Consider the following 19,626-nt stretch of genomic DNA (forward strand, 5'->3'; position numbering starts at 1 on the left):
GGATTGGCACTCAACATTCCTTGGGAGCTTGACATGGTCTTGGAGCTTGGCATGGTCTAGGAGCTCGACATGGTGTTTTGTGCTCAGTATGTGTTGGAACTTGACAATGCTTGTGGGGTCATGGTAATGCTTGGGAGTTTTCTGACATCACTTAGTAGTCTGTTAGTTTTGACTAGAGTTCTTGGTGCATTTAATGCATGTAGTGTGTGATCATGATATGGATTAATCTGGGAGATTGTGTGGACCTATTTATGGTCTTGGTTATCTCTCCTATGTGCATTTAAATCTATGTTGTAAACTTGGGGCTTGTCCTAAGTATTTTTATGTAGCTTTTGCATGCTAACTGTGGGTTAATGTGAGGGTTAATATTTTTTGTATATAATGTTTGTTGTGAGCCAACTTGTGGCTTAAATATGCATTTAATGCATGGGTTTATTTAAATTTTTAATTGCTAGGATGACTTGTGGCTTACTTGGGTATAAGTAGGGGTTCTTGTGGAGTCTCTTAGTCATTCATTCATGGAGTGATTCATTCATTTCCAAGGAGTGGTTCTGGAGAGTATCTAAAGAGCAAGTTTTCCTGAGTCTATAGATAGAGTGACGAATGTGAGGTAGTTTATAGTAGGATTGTGATGGAGTTACGAGTTTTTAACTAGAGATATTAATTGAGGCTTGAAAACCAAAGAATAGTTTTGTGGACATGAGGGTATAAATGTAGATTCTTCTTGGTGTTCTTATCCAGTTGTTGATTTGGACTAGCTAGTGTTTGGATTGGATCTTGAGAGATCTTACATAACTATTATTGTAATTGCTATTGTATTTGGCCCTAACTCAGAAGGCCTTATAGTTGGGCATATTTCATTAAAAAAATTATTTTATAAATAAAGAGTTGTGATATGGTATCAGATCTTGCATTTATCTTGCATTGTTGGTATCTTTTGTTGCATTTCCACTGTGTGGTTATTTATTGGGGGCTAGGACATCTCCTTTGGGGATTATCCTGCCTTGCATTATGTCAATCAATGTGTGCTAAGTATCTAGATTCTATGAATCAAACTATAGTTTTTACTATTTCCAACCATCCAAATGGTTCTAAAATGTGGAATTTCATGATTGCCTCTTGCCATCTCATTAGAAATTATATTTCATGAGAAGTTTAGAATGGGGAAGTTGTACTATTTTGGTTGGATTCAGGGAACAATCATGTTCCATTAATCTAAGATGTTCATTTCCTTGATATATACAAGAGGGTCTATAAAATATGGATTCCTTAGTTGATTGTCTATTTTGACTATGTTGAACTTAATTTAGGGAGGGTTCATTTGAAGGATTTTGGGTCCCTTACTTTCGATGATGATATTAAATTCTAGCTGCAAAGTGTTTTGGATAAAAGAATTTATCTTCCCTCTCCACAATCAGATAAAGTTATCACATTGCTCTCTTCATCTTGATAGTATTCTATTAAGGTTGGTTACTAGGCCCTTCTAGAATGAGATCTTTAATTTGGTTTGCTTTGTGCATACAATTTTTTTTTGAGTAATGACATATCTCCAAGGGTTAGCACATTTACTTCTCTAATTCTAAAACATCTTGTTCTAACAAGTGAAAAATTATGTAAATTAAAAATCTTATCTCCTTTCAAATGTGTAATATGTGGGGATTCATTTGAAGATCTAGGTCATCTTTTTCTTGTATTACCTTTTTCTTATGAATGCTAGACTTCTGTGCTTGCTAAGATGCACTTTATGTCTCCTCTTTTAGCTAGGCTTTAGGACCTTTTACAAACATGGCCAACTCTATTTTGAGATACTCTTTTTACAATCCTATGGGTCATTATCCTTGATATTTTTATTTGGTCTATTTGGTGGGAGAGGAACAACTAAGTATTATAAATCACCCCTTCATTCTTAGAACATGTCATGGGTAGAGTTTAGTCATCAATAATTTAATCATTAAATACATTTTGTTAGATAAAGTTTCAAGTAGTAAATTTTTCTTCATGGGATAATGAAATGATGAAAGTTTGGTTTGGAATTAAGATCCCAATTCCTAGTTCCACTAATCCCAACCCAAAAGTGAATAGAAAGGAGATTAGGTCCCATTATCACTCACCTCCTTTGGTTAAGATGAGTTTTGGAAATGCCTTGAGAGGCAATCCATGCCCTTCAGGGCTAGGTTTTTTCTTTCCTAATTCCAAAGGGCAAGTAACACTGTCTAAAGCAATTCCACTTGTTCAAGGTACTAATAATTAAGCAGAGGATTTTTCACTTCTTTAGGGTCTCCAATGTGCAACCCAATTAGGTAGCTATGCAATTCATATCAAGGAGATTCTCAATTTAGCATTTAGGCTATGAAATAAAGGACATTGTAGAATTATGAATTACACTATATTCTTCAATAGTATTGGGTTATAATTGACAAATTTTCTTCTTTTGTGATTTCTCTCTCATATTGAGAAGGTAATTCGCTTGTAGACTACATGGCTAATTTGGTAATTGACAAAGGTTGATTGGTTATTACATCTAATTTTTAGAACAAAGACTTCTTTTATGATGCCTTCAAAATTGTGGATAATGAGGCCCTAGTTAATGTTTAGCTTAAACATTGTTTAGCTGAAAAGTATGTCAAGAATGAAAAGAATATTGTTTGGGTTTGAGGTTTCGCGATGAATGACACTATTGGTTTTGGCATCCTCTAGAATTCATTTTTTTGAGGAAGTGTTCAGTGGTATATATATTTTTCATTACTTGTTCTAGTACCATAAGATATGTCACCTCTTGTAAGTTGGTCTAACATGGTAGTCTACAGTGACGCTTAGTTGCTTTGCATAGCTTCATATGTAAAAAATTTGGAATTTCTTTCATGATGGAAGTTTCAAATTAAATGAAATATTTATGTTATGTCAAATTATGCTACTTTAAGGTGTATCAATAACTTCTTTAATACAAATCTAGTAGTTTAGATTTTTGAAATCTATTGTGGCTATGACACATTATGGATCATAATGATTTCGTCCTTGATTTGTGTCATACAAGGCCATTTCTTTATGATGAAGATGATGAAATTTATTGGGAAGATTTTATTAATACCTCTCTTTTGTTGCATTTTTTGAATCAACTTAGTTTGTTCCTAGAGCATTCCATTCACCTACCTATCATAAGTTGGGTTCCCCAAGTCTCCTTTGACACTATAGCTCCATCAGAGAAATTAAATGCGGTATGCAAGTTTCAATTCAAAAATAAGAGGGAAGTTTTTGTATGGACAACAAGAGACAAAAGAGGGAAGTTTTTGTGCGGTATGTAAGTTTCAATTCAAATTATGCTACTTTAAGGTGTATCAATAACTTCTTTAATACAAATCTAGTAGTTTAGATTTTTGAAATCTATTGTGGCTATGACACATTATGGATCATAATGATTTCGTCCTTGATTTGTGTCATACAAGGCCATTTCTTTATGATGAAGATGATGAAATTTATTGAGAAGATTTTTTTAATACCTCTCTTTTGTTGGATTTTTTGAATCAACTCAGTTTGTTCCTAGAGCGTTCCATTCACCTACCTATCATAACTTGGCTTCCCCAAGTCTTCTTTGACACTATAGCTCCATCAGAGACATTAAATGTGGTATGTAAGTTTCAATTCAAAAAATAAGAGGGAAGTTTTTGTGTGGACAACAAGAGACAAAAGGGAGGAATATTAGTTCATTTTGAGAGAGATCCCAAACATTTTGAGTGATTCAGAAGAGTTTAGTAGAGTAGCTGCAACAGAAGGTTTTATCAGAGTGTAGCAACATGGGTGATTGAGTTTCTGAGTTTTGTGAAAATTGATAGTTTGTTTTGTATGAGTAGTGATTTCTCTAGGCTTATTATATGCAGCCATATGTTGCTATTTGATATTTTTTTTTTGGGTTTTTAGTTTTACTCTTTAGATTTCTAATAGCTTGAATAAGTTAAAAGAAAGTAAGAAAGAAAACTTTCCCATCTCCAGTATATTATGTTTTTGATCTTGTCTCCTTTCTTTTATATATTTCATCGTGCATTTAGTGGTTTGGAAAAACCAACCAACAAATTCTAGAACATTGTTCTTCTTTCTTATTAAGGTTAAAATACTCCATTATTGAGTGTTAGTTTATGCTCGGTCTCCATTTTTGAGTGATGTTGACTAAGTGACTCGGTCTCTATTGACCAAGAAACTCGACCATAGTACTACTGAGTGACTCAACTATTACCCATACCAAGAATTTGTTTGATGACCGAGTAACTCGGCCTTACCTTGTAAAGTAAACCTTTGTCGACTAAGTGTCTTAGCACCTTATGTTGTGGAGTAACCTGACTGACTTCTATCGACTGTCTTCCCCCTTGTTTAATATTTTTTGACATAGTATCAAAGCTTTTAGGCCCCACATCCTTGTGAGTTTGGGAATTTTATTTGGGTGTTGAAGTTTGTTGTGTAGGAGACATGGTTGGAGATGAAGGAAAGACTTGACAGAAACCACTGTCCTTTAATGAACAAAATTATGACACTTGGGAAAAGAAGATGAGAATCATTATGGTTTCAAATGACTTGTGGGAGTTTGTAGTTAATGGGTTCAATGATGTAACTGATCCGACACAATATTTTTCCCTCACTAACAAACAAAGGACTCAGTTGAAGGAGTTAAGAAGGAAGGATACAAAAGCATTAAGGTTGATTGAAGTAGCCATGATAAAGGTTATTATTTTGAAGACAACATAAGCTTATTATTCAAAGGAAGCATGGGATATCCTCGAGACAAATTTCGAAGGGTCTAACAAAGTCCGAGTAGTAAAGCCACAAATGATTTGAAGGGAGTTTGAAAACCTTCAAATGAAGGAAAATGAGTCTATTGTAGACTTTAGCTCAAGGATATTTGGTTTGATAAACGAGTTAAAGTTAAATGGAGAAGATTATGTGGAGTAGGAAATAGAGGAAAGATATCAAGAAGTCTACCTCCAAAGTATGATAATCTTGTGATGACCATTGAAGAGGCAAAGGAGCTCACTACTTTGATAGTAGATGAGTTGGTGAGTACTCTTCAAATACATGAACACTAGATTGATAGACCAGAAACATATTCTAAAGAGAAGTCTTTAAAAGTTTAGGAAAATGCAAGAGGCAAGGGGAGAGGCTCTAGAGGCAGAGGTTGTGGAAACTCTAAATAAATAAATGCTAGAGGAGAAAGCACACGATGAGAAAGAAGTCAAGAGGGAGCAAACAACTCTCAAAATAGCTCTAGAGGAGGCAAGAAAAATTATAACTCAAACAAGAGTAACGTTGAGTGTTACAATTGCCAAAAAATTGGACATTATGGAAGTGCATGTTGGAAAGAGAAATGAGACTAGTCAAGGCAGAGTGCAAATGTGCTTGATGTGAATGTGCGTGAAGCAAAAAATCCCATAGCCTTCATCATGTGCACATTTGTGAAGAAGGCAGCCTTGAGGTATGGTATTTAGATAGTGGTTGTAGCAACCACATGAGTGGCATTCAAAAACTATTTTCATTTATTGATAAGAACTTCAAATCTGAAATTAAAATGGAAAACAATTGAACCATCCCTATTGTGGGAAAAGGATCTATTATGGTCCACACCAAGTAAGGTTAGATGAGAGAGAGATTCAAAATGTTTATTTTACCCCAAGCATGAAGCACAATCTGATAACTGTTGGACAACTCATTCAAAATGGTTACAAGGTGTTGAACAAAAATGATTAAATGCGTTATTCATGAGAAATATGGGAGTAAGAAGATTCTTGTAGAAATCCAAATGACAAGGAACATGATGTTCCTCTTAAGGATAGAGACATGTTTCTCTTCTCAAATTGTTATTGCTCCTCCCAAGAATGCATATTGAGCGTTAATAAAGACCCCTCCAAGCTTTGGCATCTAAAGCATGGACATCTTGGTTTTGTTTGTTTAAATTTATTGTGAATGACTTGCCTAATATTGTAGAGTCATGTGACACATATGAGACTTGTATTTTGGGGAAGCAACATAGGCTTCCCTTAAATTCTGGTAACTCTAGAAGAAAAAGGGCACTATTAGAGTTGGTGTATGCTCATTTAGTTGGCCCTATCCAAACCACTTCTATTAGGGGGAGTACATATTTTATGACATTCATAGATGATTTCAGTCATAGGACATGGGTGTATTTTTTGAAACATAAATAAGATACATTTGATAGGTTTGTAGTGTTTAAAGACCAAGCTGAAAATGAATGTGGACACTAGGTAAATTTTCCATAGTTAGATAGAGGGGCGAGTATACCTCCAATTATTTTATAATTTTTTTCAAGAAAAATGACATCAAGAAGGAGCCTACAACTAGTTATAATCTACAACAAAATGGAGTGGCTAAGAGGAAGAATAGAACCATTATTGAGATGGCAAGGAGAATGGCAAAAGAAAAAGGAATCCCTACTGAATATTGGGGAGAGGCTATAGCAGCAACCATAAATTTGATAAATAGGTGTCCAACATAGGTAGTCTGTGACAAGATTCCTCTTGAGGCATGGGCAAGACATAGATGGATAGTAGAGCACTTGAGAGTGTTTGGGTGTGTAGCATATGCATATGCGACAAAGGAGGAAAGACAAAAGTTGGATGACAAGGGTGTGAAGTGCATCCTCACTAGTTATAGTGCAAAATCAAAGGCATATAGATTCTATGACCCTATCACCAAGAAGATAGTTATCTTAAGAGATGTAGAGTTCATTGAAAATCAATCATGGGATGACTCAATGAATAAATCAGTAAGCACTTCAAGTAAAGTGCCAATAATTTATGAAGAAATTGAATTTGGTATTCAACATGATGGAGGAGGAGAAAATATAGACAACTCCAAATAGTTCCAGATTGCTCCCAATAAAAATAGGTAGAAAGGCAAGCAACCATGGATAGTATTAGATTCAGCTCCAAGTGGCTCCAAACAACTTCGGATTGGTGTACAACAGGTATTGAATAGTAGTAGTTGTAGTAGTGAAATTTTAGACCCCACGCTTTACTCCCTATTGCCAACAAAGACCAAAAATCTAAGGGAGATATACCAAGATGAAAGGTAGGATGAAGAGTTTGATGAAGAGTCTCATAGTGATCCAATTTAGTTTGAGGAAGTTGTGCAAGAAAAGAAATGATGTAAGACCATGAATGAGGAAATAGATGCAATAGAGAAAAATGAGACATGGGAGCTAACTAATTTGCCTCCCAAAAAACATGCTATTGGAGCTAAATGGGTCTATAAGACCAAGTGCAACTGCTAAAGTAAAAATAGATAGGCATAAGGCATAATTGGTGGTCAAGGGGTACAAATAGTAGTATGGTAGAGATTATGATGAGACTTAAGACCTGTTTGTAAGAATGGAAATTGTGCATGTTGTCATTGAAATTGCAGCCCAAAACAAATGGAAGGTGCTTCAAATGGATATGAAGTCTTCCTTCTTGAATGGAGTATTGAAAGAAGAGGTGTATGTGGGGCAGCCACTTGGTTATGTAGTTTTGGGTGAAGAAAACAAGGTGTATATGTTGAAAATAACTCTTTATGGGTTGAAGCAAGCTCCACAGGCATGGTATAGTAGGATTGACTCATACTTGATGAGCAATGACTTTGGCAAAAGTGATGGTGAACCCACTCTCTACATCAAGGCATTTGGTAGTAAAATTTTGATTGTTATCTTATATGTAGATGTTTTGATTTTTACTAAAAATGATTCAATTTCCAAATTGATGATTTCAAAGATGCAATGAAAAGTGAGTTTGAGATGACAGATTTGGATCTCATGAAGCACTTTCTAGCTATAGAAGTAAAGAAAATGCATGATGGCATCTTTATCTCTCAAGAAAAATATGTAGAATAGATCTTGGAGAGATTTAAAATAAAAAATAGTAAGGCAACCCCAACACTAGCAGCTATAGGTTTGAAGTTCAACAAGATAGATTGTAGCAACAATGTGAATTCATAATTGTATAAAAGTATGTTTGGAAGCTTAATGTATTTAACAACAACTCAACCTGATATGATGCATGTAGTAAGTTTGATTTATAGATTTACGAAAACTTCAAAGGATTCCCATTGACAAGTGGGAAAGAGGATCCTAAGGTATGTGAATGGCACCAAAGGATTTGGTTTATTGTATACTACAAAAAATAAGTTTGGGCTAGTTAGTTACACATATAATGATTGGACTGAAAGTTTAGATGATTGGAAGAGTACTTTGGGTTATGTATTTCATATGGGTTGGGGAGCAATTTCATGGGCATCAAAGAAGAAACCAATTGTTTATCAATCTATAGCAAAATCTAAATATATAGAAACAAATGCAATAGCATGTCAAGCTATTTGGCTGAGAAGAATCTTGGCAGATTTGAAAGAAAAATAAGAGGATGGCACAACAATCTATTGTGACAATATTTCCTCAATAGCATTGACAAAGAATCCAGTCTTTTATGGAAGGAAAAAGCACATCAAAATAAGATATCATTTCATTAGAGAGCTAGTTGAGAATGGTAAAATTAAGATGAAGTAATGTAAGTCTGAGCAATAGCTAGTGCACATATTCACTAAGCCATTAAACATAGCTAGTTTTATATGCCTAAGTAGATGAATAGGCGTAGTTGATTTGGATCAATAGTGATCCTTGTATTGTTGGCTCGGGACAAAGGGAGTGATAGATTTTTTGAATCGCCTTAGTTTGTCCCTAGAGCTTGCTATTCACCTACATGTTTGAAGTTGAGTTCCCCAAGTCTCCTTTGACACTGTAGCTCCATCAGAGACATTAAATACAGTAGGGAAGTTTGAATTCAAAAATGAGAGGGAAGTTTTTGGGTGGACAACAAAAGAAAAAAGAGGGGGATGTTAGTTTATTTTGAGAGAGTTCCTATACATTTTGATTAATTCATAAGTGTTAAACAGAGCAGCAACAACAGAAGGTTTTATCAGAGTGCAACAACATGGATGATTGAGATTCTGAGTTTTGTGGAAAGTGATAATTTGTCGTGTATGAGCAATGATTGTTCCAAGCTTATTTTATGCAGTCATATGTCACTATAAGTTTGTTTAGTAGTTAGATATTTCACTTTTTGGATTTGTAGTTTTATTCTTTAAAATTGTAATAGTTTGAATCAGTTAATAGAAAGCAAGCAAGCAAGCGAACTTTCCCATCTCTATTATATTGTGTTTTTGATCTTGTCTCCTTTCTTTTATATATTCCATTGTGCATTTAGTTGTTTGGCAAAACTGATCAACAACTTCTAGAATGTTGTTCTTCTTTCTCACGCAGGCTAAAACACTTCACTTCTGAGTGTTAGTTTCTGCTCGGTCTCCATTTCCAAGTGATATTGACCGAGCAGTTCTGTCCCTATTAATCGAGGAACTTGGCCATAATATTTGGCAAGTGATTGAGCCATTACCCTTGCCGAGCATTTCTTTGATGATCAAGTAACTCAATCTTAGCTTGTCGAGTTACCCCTTTGCCGACCGAGTGTCTCGGCACCTTACATAGCCCGAATGGATGTCTTTCCCCTAGTTTAGTTGTTTTTGACATGTTTTTGGTGACATGACACTTAGCTCATATTTGTTAAATCTTTTTACAACTTTCCTATGTTTTGAAGTATGTTGTTTCCCAAGGCCGTAATTATTCTCACACAAAAGCGTATCCTTATTTTCAGTGATTTCCATGTAGCCTCTTGAAGGTACATTCAAATTGATGATTTATTATCACATGCTTGGAGTTGGGCATTTCACACATTCTGTGACAATTACCACTTCTTCTATAATTCATAATTTGGCTTCTTTCAAAATCCAGAAATGAGCTCACCTAAATCATCTCTAGATCCTAAACAAGTGGACGAGAGGGACTCCATGCAATCGTGTGAAGATTGTTGTCTCTGTATTCACTGTCAGCTGGAACGTCGATCGTTGAACTTGCGGATTTGATTTCAAGCTTTATAAGATAATGAACCAGTCAGTGAGATGTCTTCGACGAAGAACTTAGTGTTGGAAAACTTAAATGTTGAAATGCCTGCAGGTTGTCATCGAGCCCCACGCCTATCTACCCTATCAAGTCACCTCAGGCATCTATGATTGGCAGGCATTTATTTTTGCTAGGTAGGTTTTGAAATTTGAACGTTGAGAGGGAAAGGAAGAATGTGACAAAAAGGAATGTTTATTCATTTTATTAGCAAAGCTTGCAGATCAAGCTGATTAGAGAGAAGTTGCAGAGCTGAGCTGAGAGGGAAGAAGGAAAGAAGTTTGTGCCTACAGTTGCACGTGTTTCCCTTGTTCACTCAGTAAGTTTGTTGTTGTTTGAATTTGTCCTCTTGAAGCAGTGATTGCTCCAAGCACCATTGTATGCAGCCATTAGAGTTGCAGGTTTAAAAGTTTATTGAAGTTTGAAGTATTATCAGTTTAGGCATATTTTAGGGTTTTCTGGTTGAAACCAAATACTCCCAAATTTTTTAATAGTTTAAATCTCAGTTGAATAGAAAAGAAAGTAGGAATACTTGAATCTATTGTTCTTCCTCTTCTATTCATTATATTTGAGAAACTTTGTTGAAAGGTTAAAGCTCGGCTCTCTATTTTTAATTGTGAAAGCATTCACGTTAGATTGTTTCTAAGTTATAAATTTTATTAGTTGGAGCCGACCTTACTCGGCATCCATTGTCTTCTTTGAGTGCCGAGCTAACTCGACATCTACTACTTTTTCCTTTGTGTGTTGAGCTCACTCAGCACCTGTTGCTTGTCACTCGGCACCTTCAAGTGCCGAGCAACCTGCCACTCAGCATCATCAAGTGCTGAGTAAAATTGGCACTCGAGACCTTCATGTACCGAACAACTTTTAAGTGCCGAGAAAAGTTTTTAAGTTTAGGGTTGTGAGTTTAAGTTTGATTTTAATATATTTCTCACATGGTATCAGAGCTTTGAGGCCCCACATCCACAGTGAGTTAAGGCATTTGTTTTCTTGGGTTATTTGACATGGCAGGAGATGCAGGAAAGATATGGCAGCAACCACCATCCTTTAATGGGCAAAATTATGATACATGGGCAAAGAAGATGAAAACCATTATGGTTGCAAATGATTTGTGAGAGTTTGTGGTCAATGTATTCAATGATGTGACTGATCCAACTCAGTATGTTGCTCTCACAAATGCACAAAAGACTCATTTGAAAGAGTCAAGGAGGAAAGATGCAAAGGCATTAAGTGTTATTGAAGCAGCAATGACAGAGACAATTTTTCCAAAGATTGCAGCAACAAATTATGCAAAGGAAGCATGGGATATCCTTGAGATGAACGTCAAGGGGACTGATAAGGTCCATACAGTAAAGCTATAGAACATTAGGAGGGAATTTGAGAACCTTCAGATGAAGGAGAATGAATCAGTTGCAGACTTCAGTTCAAGGACCTCCAATGTGATTAACCAACTGAAGTCAAATGGAGAAGACTATCAAGAGCAGAGGATAGGGAAAAGATATTGAGGAGTTTACCTCATAAATATGACCATTTGGTCATGACCATAGAAGAGGCAAACGACATCACTGTTTTGACAATGGATGAGTTGATGGGTTCTCTTCAAACCCATGAGCATAGGATCAATAGATCTACATATTCTACTTCCCAAGAGCAAGCATTCAAGGATCAGTCAAATCCAAGAGGAAGGGGGAGAGGACAAAATGGTTCAGGCAGGAACTCCAGAGGTAGAGACCGAGGAAATAGAGGACAAAAAAATGCTGCAGCAGAAAGCTCAGGAAGAGCAGATGGAGCAAGTAGCTCTCAAAATACTTCAAAAGGAGGTAAGAAAAACTACAACTAATATAAGAGTAATATAGAATGCTACTACTATCATAAATATGGGCATTATGCAAATGAATGCTGAAAGAAGTAGAATGATCAGTCAAGACAAGAAAATGTGGCCGATGTGAACATGGGAAGTAGAACGAATTCTGTTGCTTTCATCATGTGTAATGTTGGTTAATAAGGAAGCCCTCAGGTTTGGTATCTTGATAGTGGATGTAGCAACCACATGAGTGGCAATGAAACCTTGTTTTCATTCATTGACAAGAGTTTCAAATCAGAAATTAAGATGGGTAACAATGGAACCCTACCAGTTGTGGGAAAATGATCTATTATGGTCCGCACCAAAAAAGGTGAGAAAAGGAAAATACAAAATGTGTATTTTGCCCCTAGTATGAAGCATAATTTGATGAGCATTGGTCAGTTCATTCAAAATGGATACAAAGTGTTGATGGAGAATGACACGTGTGTCATTCATGAAAAAGATGAGAGCAAGAACTTACTTGCAGCAATTCAAATGACAAAGAACAGAATGTTTCCCTTGAGAATTGAGACATGTTTCTCATCTCAAGTTTGAGCTACACCTCACACACAATCAGCTCTAAGGAGTGTGATTGAAGACCCTTCACGGTTGTGGCATCTCAGGTATGGTCATCTTGGCTAAGCTAGTTTAAATTTATTGTCAAAAAGAAGAATGGTAGATGGTTTTCCACGTGTAGGAAATTCTTATGACAAGTGTGAGGCTTGTATTTTGGGTAAGCAACATAGGCTTCCCTTTAATTCTGGAAATTCCAGAAGGGCTAGATATCCATTAGAGTTAATGCATACTAACTTAGTCGGTCCTATGCAAGTTACTTTGATTGGGGGGAGTACTTATTTCATGACATTCATTGTTGATTTCAGTCATAGCACATGGGGTATTTCTCAAAGAATAAATTTGAAGCATTTGATAAATTTGTAGAATTTAAAGCCCGGGCTAAAAGAGAATGTGGACACTATATCAAGGTCCTAAGATCAGATAGAGGAGGGGAGTATACCTACAATTCTTTTGTAAATTTTTGCAGGAAACATGGTATAAAGAAAGAGCTCACAGCTAGCTATACACCATAGCAGAATGGAGTGGCTGAAAGAAAGAATAAGACCATTGTTGAAATGGCAAGGAGCATGATGAAAGAGAAAGCTATCCCAATGGAATTTTAGGGAGAGGCTATGGCAACAATAGTTTACCTAATTAATAGGTGTCCTATAAAGGTAGTCCATGACAAAATTTCAATGGAAGCATGGTCACAAAGAAGATGGATAGTTGAACACTTAAGGGTGTTTGGATGTGTTGCATATGCACACATGTCTAAAGAGCAAAGGAAGAAATTGGATGACAAAGGTGTGAAGTGCATCTTCAAAGGATACAGCTCAGAATCAAAGGCATATAGATTGTATGACCCATTGAACAACAAGATGACTCTTTCAAGAGATGTGGAATTTCTTGAAAATTAGTCTTGGTATGGTTCAATTAATGAGTCACCAAGCGCTTCTAGTAAAGTGCCAATTATGAGTGAAGAAGACACTAATGAACAGCAAGAAGAAGGAGCAAATAGAAGAAAAGGAAAGCAAGTTCAATCATTGTTGAGCTCCTCAAGGCATGACAGAGTGTCAATGCCGAGTACCAGGGAAGATCGAGCTAGTCAGCAATGCAGCAGCAGTGAAGATTCTAATCCTACACTCTCCTTCCTATTACCAAGAAAGACCAAGAGTCTTAGGGAGATATACCAAGATGAAAGGTATGAAGATTATGATGAGAGTGTTAATTTTGCATTATTTTCTCATAGTGATCTAGTATATTTTGAGGAAGCTATTAAGGAGAAGAAATGGTGTAATGCCATGGATGAGGAAATAGATGCCATAGAAAGGAATAAGACATGGGAGCTAACTGAATTGCTTCCAAAGAAGCAAGTGATTGGAGTGAAATGGGTCTATAAGACCAAATGCAATGCTGAAGGCAAGATTGATAGGCATAAGGCAAGGCTAGTAATCAAGGGCTTCAAACAGCAGTATGGAAGAGATTATGATGAGACCTATGCCCCAGTTGCAAGAATGGAAACTATGCGTGCTATCATAGCAATTGCAGCTCAGCACAAGTGGAAGGTATTTCAAATGGATGTGAATTCTAGCTTCCTTAATGGTGTATTGAAAGAAGAAGTGTATGTGGAGCAGCCACCTAGTTATGAAGTTGCAGGTGAAGAGAACAAAGTATATAGGTTGAAGAGAGCTCTTTATGAGCTCAAGCAAGCTCCATGAGCATGGTACAGTAAGATTGACTCATATTTAATGAGCAATAACTTTAGCAAAAGAAATGGTGAGCCCACTCTTTATATCAAGGCAACAAATGGTAATCTATTGATTGTTTTCTTATATGTAGATGATTTAATTTTTACTGGTAATGATAAGGCTCTAATCGGTGAGCTTAAAGAGCCCATAAAAAGTGAATTTGAAATGACAGACCTAGGTCTCTTGAAATACTTTCTAGGCATAGAAGTAAAACAAATGCTTGATGGCATCATCATCTCTCAAGAAAACTATGTAGGCCAGATCTTGGAGAGATTTAAAATGCAGAATAGTAAGGCAGCCCCCACACCAACTGCAATAGGTTTGAAGTTGAGCAAGGAAGACTCTAGAAAGAGAGTGAATCCAACACTATACAAGAGTATGGTTGGAAGTTTAATGTATTTGACTGCAACTCCGCCATACCTAATGCATGCAGTAAGTCTAATTTCCAGATTTATGAAAACCCCAAAGGATTCCCATTAGTAAGCGAGAAAGAGGATCCTAAGGTATGTGAAAGGTACCAAGGGATTTGGAATTTTATATACTACAAATGATGATTTCAATTTGGTTGGTTACACTGATAATGATTGGGATGGAAGTTCAGATGATAGGAAGAGCACTTTCGGATACATGTTTCATATGGGATCAGGTGCAATTTCATGGGTATCCAAGAAGCAACCTATTGTTGCTCAATCTACAACAGAGGCTGAATACATAGTAGCAAATGTAGCAGCATGTCAAGCAATTTGGCTAAGGAGGATCTTGACAGATTTGAATGAAAGGCAAGAGGATGGAACCACAATTTATTGTGACAACATTTTATGGGAGAAGCAAGCATATTGAGATTAGATATCATTTCATCGGAGAGTTGGTGGAGAATGGAGATATCAAAATGAATTTTTGTAAGTCTGAGCAGCAGCTAGCAGACATTTTCACAAAGCCATTAGGTATTGGAACTTTTGTACACTTAAGAGAGTCTTGGTGAAGTTGATTTGGATCAGTTGTGATCCTTGTTTGTTTGGCTTAGGACAAAGGGAGAGTGTTGGAAAACTTAAACATTGAAATGCCTGCAGGTTGTCCTCGAGCCCCGTGCCTATCTTTCTTGTTAGGTCACCGTAGGCATCCATGGTTGGCAGGCATTTATTTTTGGTAGGTAAGTTTTGAAATTTGAATGTTGAGAGGGAAAGGAAGAATGAGACAAAAAGGAATGTTTATTCATTTTATTAGCAGAGTTTGCAGATCAAGCAGATCAGAGAGAAGTTGTAGAGCTGAGCTGAGTTGAGAAGAAAGAAGGAAAGAAGTTTGTGCCCGCAGTTGCACGTGTTTCCCTTGTTCACTCAGTTAGTTTGTTGTTGTTTGGATTTGTCCTGTTGAAGCAATGTTTGCTCCAAGCACAATTGTATGCAGCCATTAGAGTTGCAGGTTTAAAAGTTTATTGAACTTTGAAGTATTATCAGTTTAGGGTTATTTTAGGGTTTTCTAGTTGAAGCCGAATGCTCCCAGATTTTGTAATAGTTTAAATCTTAGTTGAATAGAAAAGAAAGTAGGCATACTTGAATCTATTATTTTTCCTCTTCTATTCATTGTATTTGAGAAACTTTGTTGAAAGGTTAAAGCTCGGCTCTCTAGTTTTAATCATGAAAGCATTTACGTTAGATTGTTTCTAAGTTATAAATTTTATTAGTTGGAGCCGACCTTACTCGGCATCCATTGTCTTCTTTGAGTGCCGAGCTAACTCGGCATCTACTACTTTTTCCTTTGTGTGTCGAGCTCACTCGGCACCTGTTGCTTGTCACTCGGCACCTTCAAGTGCGGAGCAACCTGCCACTCGGCATCATCAAGTGCCGAATAAAACTGGCACTCAGCACCTTCATGTGCCTAGCAACTTTTAAGTGCTGAGCAAAGTTTTTAAGTTTAGGGTTGTGAATTTAAGTTTGATTTTAATATATTTCTCACACTTAGCAAGTATTTTATTGTTTCTTGCCTAACTTTAAAAAATGTTGTCCATAGTATTATTTGTGCGAAGGTCGTTACTGCCATTTCATGGCATGCACTCTTTACTTGGAAAATGTTGTCCATTTTCGCTTCGAATGTTTATGATCTAACATAAAACCCAGAATATGTTCGTATGGTTTGTATGAAGTGTTTCCTACTAGGGATTGTGTCTGAGGAAGGGATCCGTTCAGAGCTGTTGAAGTAAAATCTCTGGAAGGAGAATGGGTTTGTAGGGGCAATTTTCGCAAGGGACTTCAACTTACAGAAGTTACCATATTTATCTACATTTGATAATATCAAAGTGTCATTCCTGACTCAGGATATGGAGCATACATATGGCTTCCTTACAAGGAATTGTCGGTCTCTGAGACCTTCAGTGCTAAAGAAAATTCGGGTGACAGTGACTGCTATTTTTAATTTAATCTTTTATCATGACGATGACCATCTTGTTCTTGCAGTGGTTCCCCATTTGGAGTTGATTATACAGAATTATTTACACTGGCAATGTAATTTGTAGAACGTTTTTTCTCCGGACCCCGAACCTGTTCAACGGTTTCCACCGGTCCCCAAGCAGGTTGATTAAGACATGCTGGCTAGAGAAATTTTAAGCATGGACTTCGCACCCGAAGACTACCTCAAATGATGGTAGAATGAGGAGCTTGTGCCTGCCTATATTGTGCTGGTCGTTAGGCGAGTGTCTAATTTTTTGTGAAGTTTATTTAGCCATTTTTGTGTAGCTATTTGTTTATCGGTATAGTTGACCTGGGGATGCCGTTGATTGTGCTGAATTATAGTTTAGTTCTGTATAATTTGGGCTGGCTAGTAGCACGTTAGTTTTTTTTGTTGTTTTTAAAAAAAAAATTATATGACGTCATTCTGGCTGTAGAATATGCATATTGGTAATGTGTCACAGCCTGGCTTCTAGCTAGAGGTTTAGTTTTTCAGTATCGGGGGTCTTTTTGATATTCCTAGAATGATCAAGTTTTAATTGCTCTATAACTACATCTATTTTATTTCAATAAATACATATAGACTTCTATCGCCTTTCGTTTAAAAGAAAATTATTAGCGGTGGAACATATCCCGAATCCATAGTAGAAATTAGATTTCCTTAGAAGTTGGTTTGTGAATTTCTCCTTAGTTACATAAATCCATTATTGGTGCAATCTATATCGTTTGAAAATTCTTCTTTAGTAATCATTATTAATTCGTAAATCTATTATTTAAGTTTCTTTTTTTACTTCAGATATATTAATTCATAACTCCATTGCTTAAGTTTCTTTTTACTTAAAACATTTTAAGCTAATGAGTGCTTGACTTTCCTTATAAAAGGAAACATTCTATTTTGAGTAAAAAATCAAGGTCCAACATATCATTTCTAGTTTCTTTAATTTGATATAGTAATTATTCCATGTCTTTTATTGTCAGAAACAAACTTGGTCTATTAAAACGTTTCTTATTCCTATGTTTTATTTATACCTATCTTGGCTATGATTGTTAATATTTTGACATCAAACTTAGTGGTAGTTAATATGATATAGGTTTCTTGTTCCTATGTTTTATTTATACCTATCTTGGCTATGATTGTTGGTATTTTGACATCAAACTTAGTGGTAGTTAATATGATATTTTCCTTTTATGTCATGTTGTAGAAAACATATGTCACTTTTGGTAAATTTTATTTCAAATTCCTTCCTTCGGTTTTTGTTTTGTTTGAATTCTAATTCCTAGTTCATCACTTTGAGATAATCATTGGTTTTTGATGATATATATAGAATCTTAGTTATTTGAGTTTGTACTACTTTCTAAAGGGTTGAATCTATTTTAATATAATCTATGTTATCAAATTAGGTACATTGAATTTGGGTACTTTAAGCCACAAAAAGATGTTCCTATATAAATAATTTATCTAACCTCTTCTTTCCTAATTTTTAGATCATTTCTTTGTTTATTTGACCAAAACTAGTTTATACTAAATTTAATATTTCTTTGCCCATTTGGCCACATAACTAATGTATACTAAATATATCCCTTTCCTTTTGATGTTTGTTGATATGTCTATTGAAATTCAATCCCCATCTCTCCAAATATTTTACATCTAGTTGAGGATGAAGTAGCATTTCATTTGAATGAGTTCATCATCCTATTGAGGGACAGTGACACTAATTAACATATGGTTTTGTATTCTTATCCATGAAGGGATGATAATATTATCATCTATAGAGGAACTTGAATCTTATGCCACAAAAATATCATTTGTCCATGTTGTTGGCTTATTTAACTATTATTTTTATTATTTCATTATCCTACAACTTAGACACACACACACACACACACACACACACACACACACACACACTAATGAGTTTACATAGGGCCACATAGGAATATTTCTACTTTATGTGATGGGTTCACCTTATAGAACTTGTTTACCGCTCTCTACCTTTGTTGTACATTTTGCACATACTTTTATACACATTAGAGAATAATTCACCTTGTGTGGCTGTGGTGCTTGCCTATGTGGTTAATAAATTGTCCCCTGATACTCAACATTGTCTCATTAACTCATAAATTTTTACCTTGGTCTATTCACCTAAGGGTCTCATATACACTTTCACTTATTATATTGCATGTTTGGTGACAATATTTGCATTTTATTCTGATCATATTTGTTCTCTCTATTTATTCTACGTTGTACTTGTCCTCTAATGTATCTTGGGTGGATACCATCATAACTAGATATTAAGCCAATTATTACATGTTATTTGAGTTATTAGAGTATTATTAGAGATTTATTTGAATAGTTTAGGTACAATTTAGGGCTTCTAATTTTGTAGTTTTCTATTGTTGGTCATAATTAGAGCTAGCTAGGCTAAACTAAATGCCATAATTAAATACAAATATAAAAATTCCTTTTATTTCGCTCAAATTAGATATCAAATGTAAGTCTACAACTGTTTGAAGTTACATACACATGGATTTTTAGGTACTTTCATCCAAATTGATCCTACGATCATGATCAAAAGGGCTAATTCAACTAGGATTGCCTATCAATTTATTTGAATTGAACAACATCAACTCTACATCTCAAAATAGGTTTTCCCCACTTAACAAGCATTAAGGGAACTATTTTATTATGATTTAATTAATATTTATTCTATATAAGATCATTTCCTAAGAATTTTTAAATCTTCAATTTTTATATTTGTTAGAAAATTAAAAAGTAATATTTGTGAGTAGGGTACACTATTAACCCTCGTCCTTTTTATTTGTGTTTTATATACTCATTCAATAAAGAGTGTCTACCTTACACCCTAGAAAAATCTTCTCTCCAATAAATCTAGTTCTAAGACACTCTAAGCACCCACTACATGCCATGAATCTATGTTATATAGCTCTTCAAGGAGAATCAATGAAACCTACAAATATGAGCCCATCAAACTTGTGACTCAATTAGAGTGTACAAATGGAAATATTAAGTCATGCCTATTTACATGGAACAAGTAATTG

General features: G+C 35.5%; 1 protein-coding gene across 1 annotated transcript in view; it reads left to right on the forward strand.

The window, feature by feature from the left end:
* Positions 1-19,626, forward strand: part of LOC149533965 (uncharacterized) — a 217,401-nt gene that overhangs the window by 42,019 nt on the left and 155,756 nt on the right. Inside the window, exon 3 of the mRNA XM_089805941.1 lies at positions 5,908-5,920. Coding sequence (XP_089662067.1) covers positions 5,908-5,920 — 13 coding nt within the window. The remainder of the gene's footprint in view (positions 1-5,907; positions 5,921-19,626) is intronic.

The sequence above is a fragment of the Cupressus sempervirens genome, chromosome 10 (assembly GCF_028749045.1).
Source record: "Cupressus sempervirens isolate cs-2001-9-10 chromosome 10, ASM2874904v1, whole genome shotgun sequence".
Taxonomy (NCBI): Eukaryota; Viridiplantae; Streptophyta; class Pinopsida; order Cupressales; family Cupressaceae; genus Cupressus; species Cupressus sempervirens.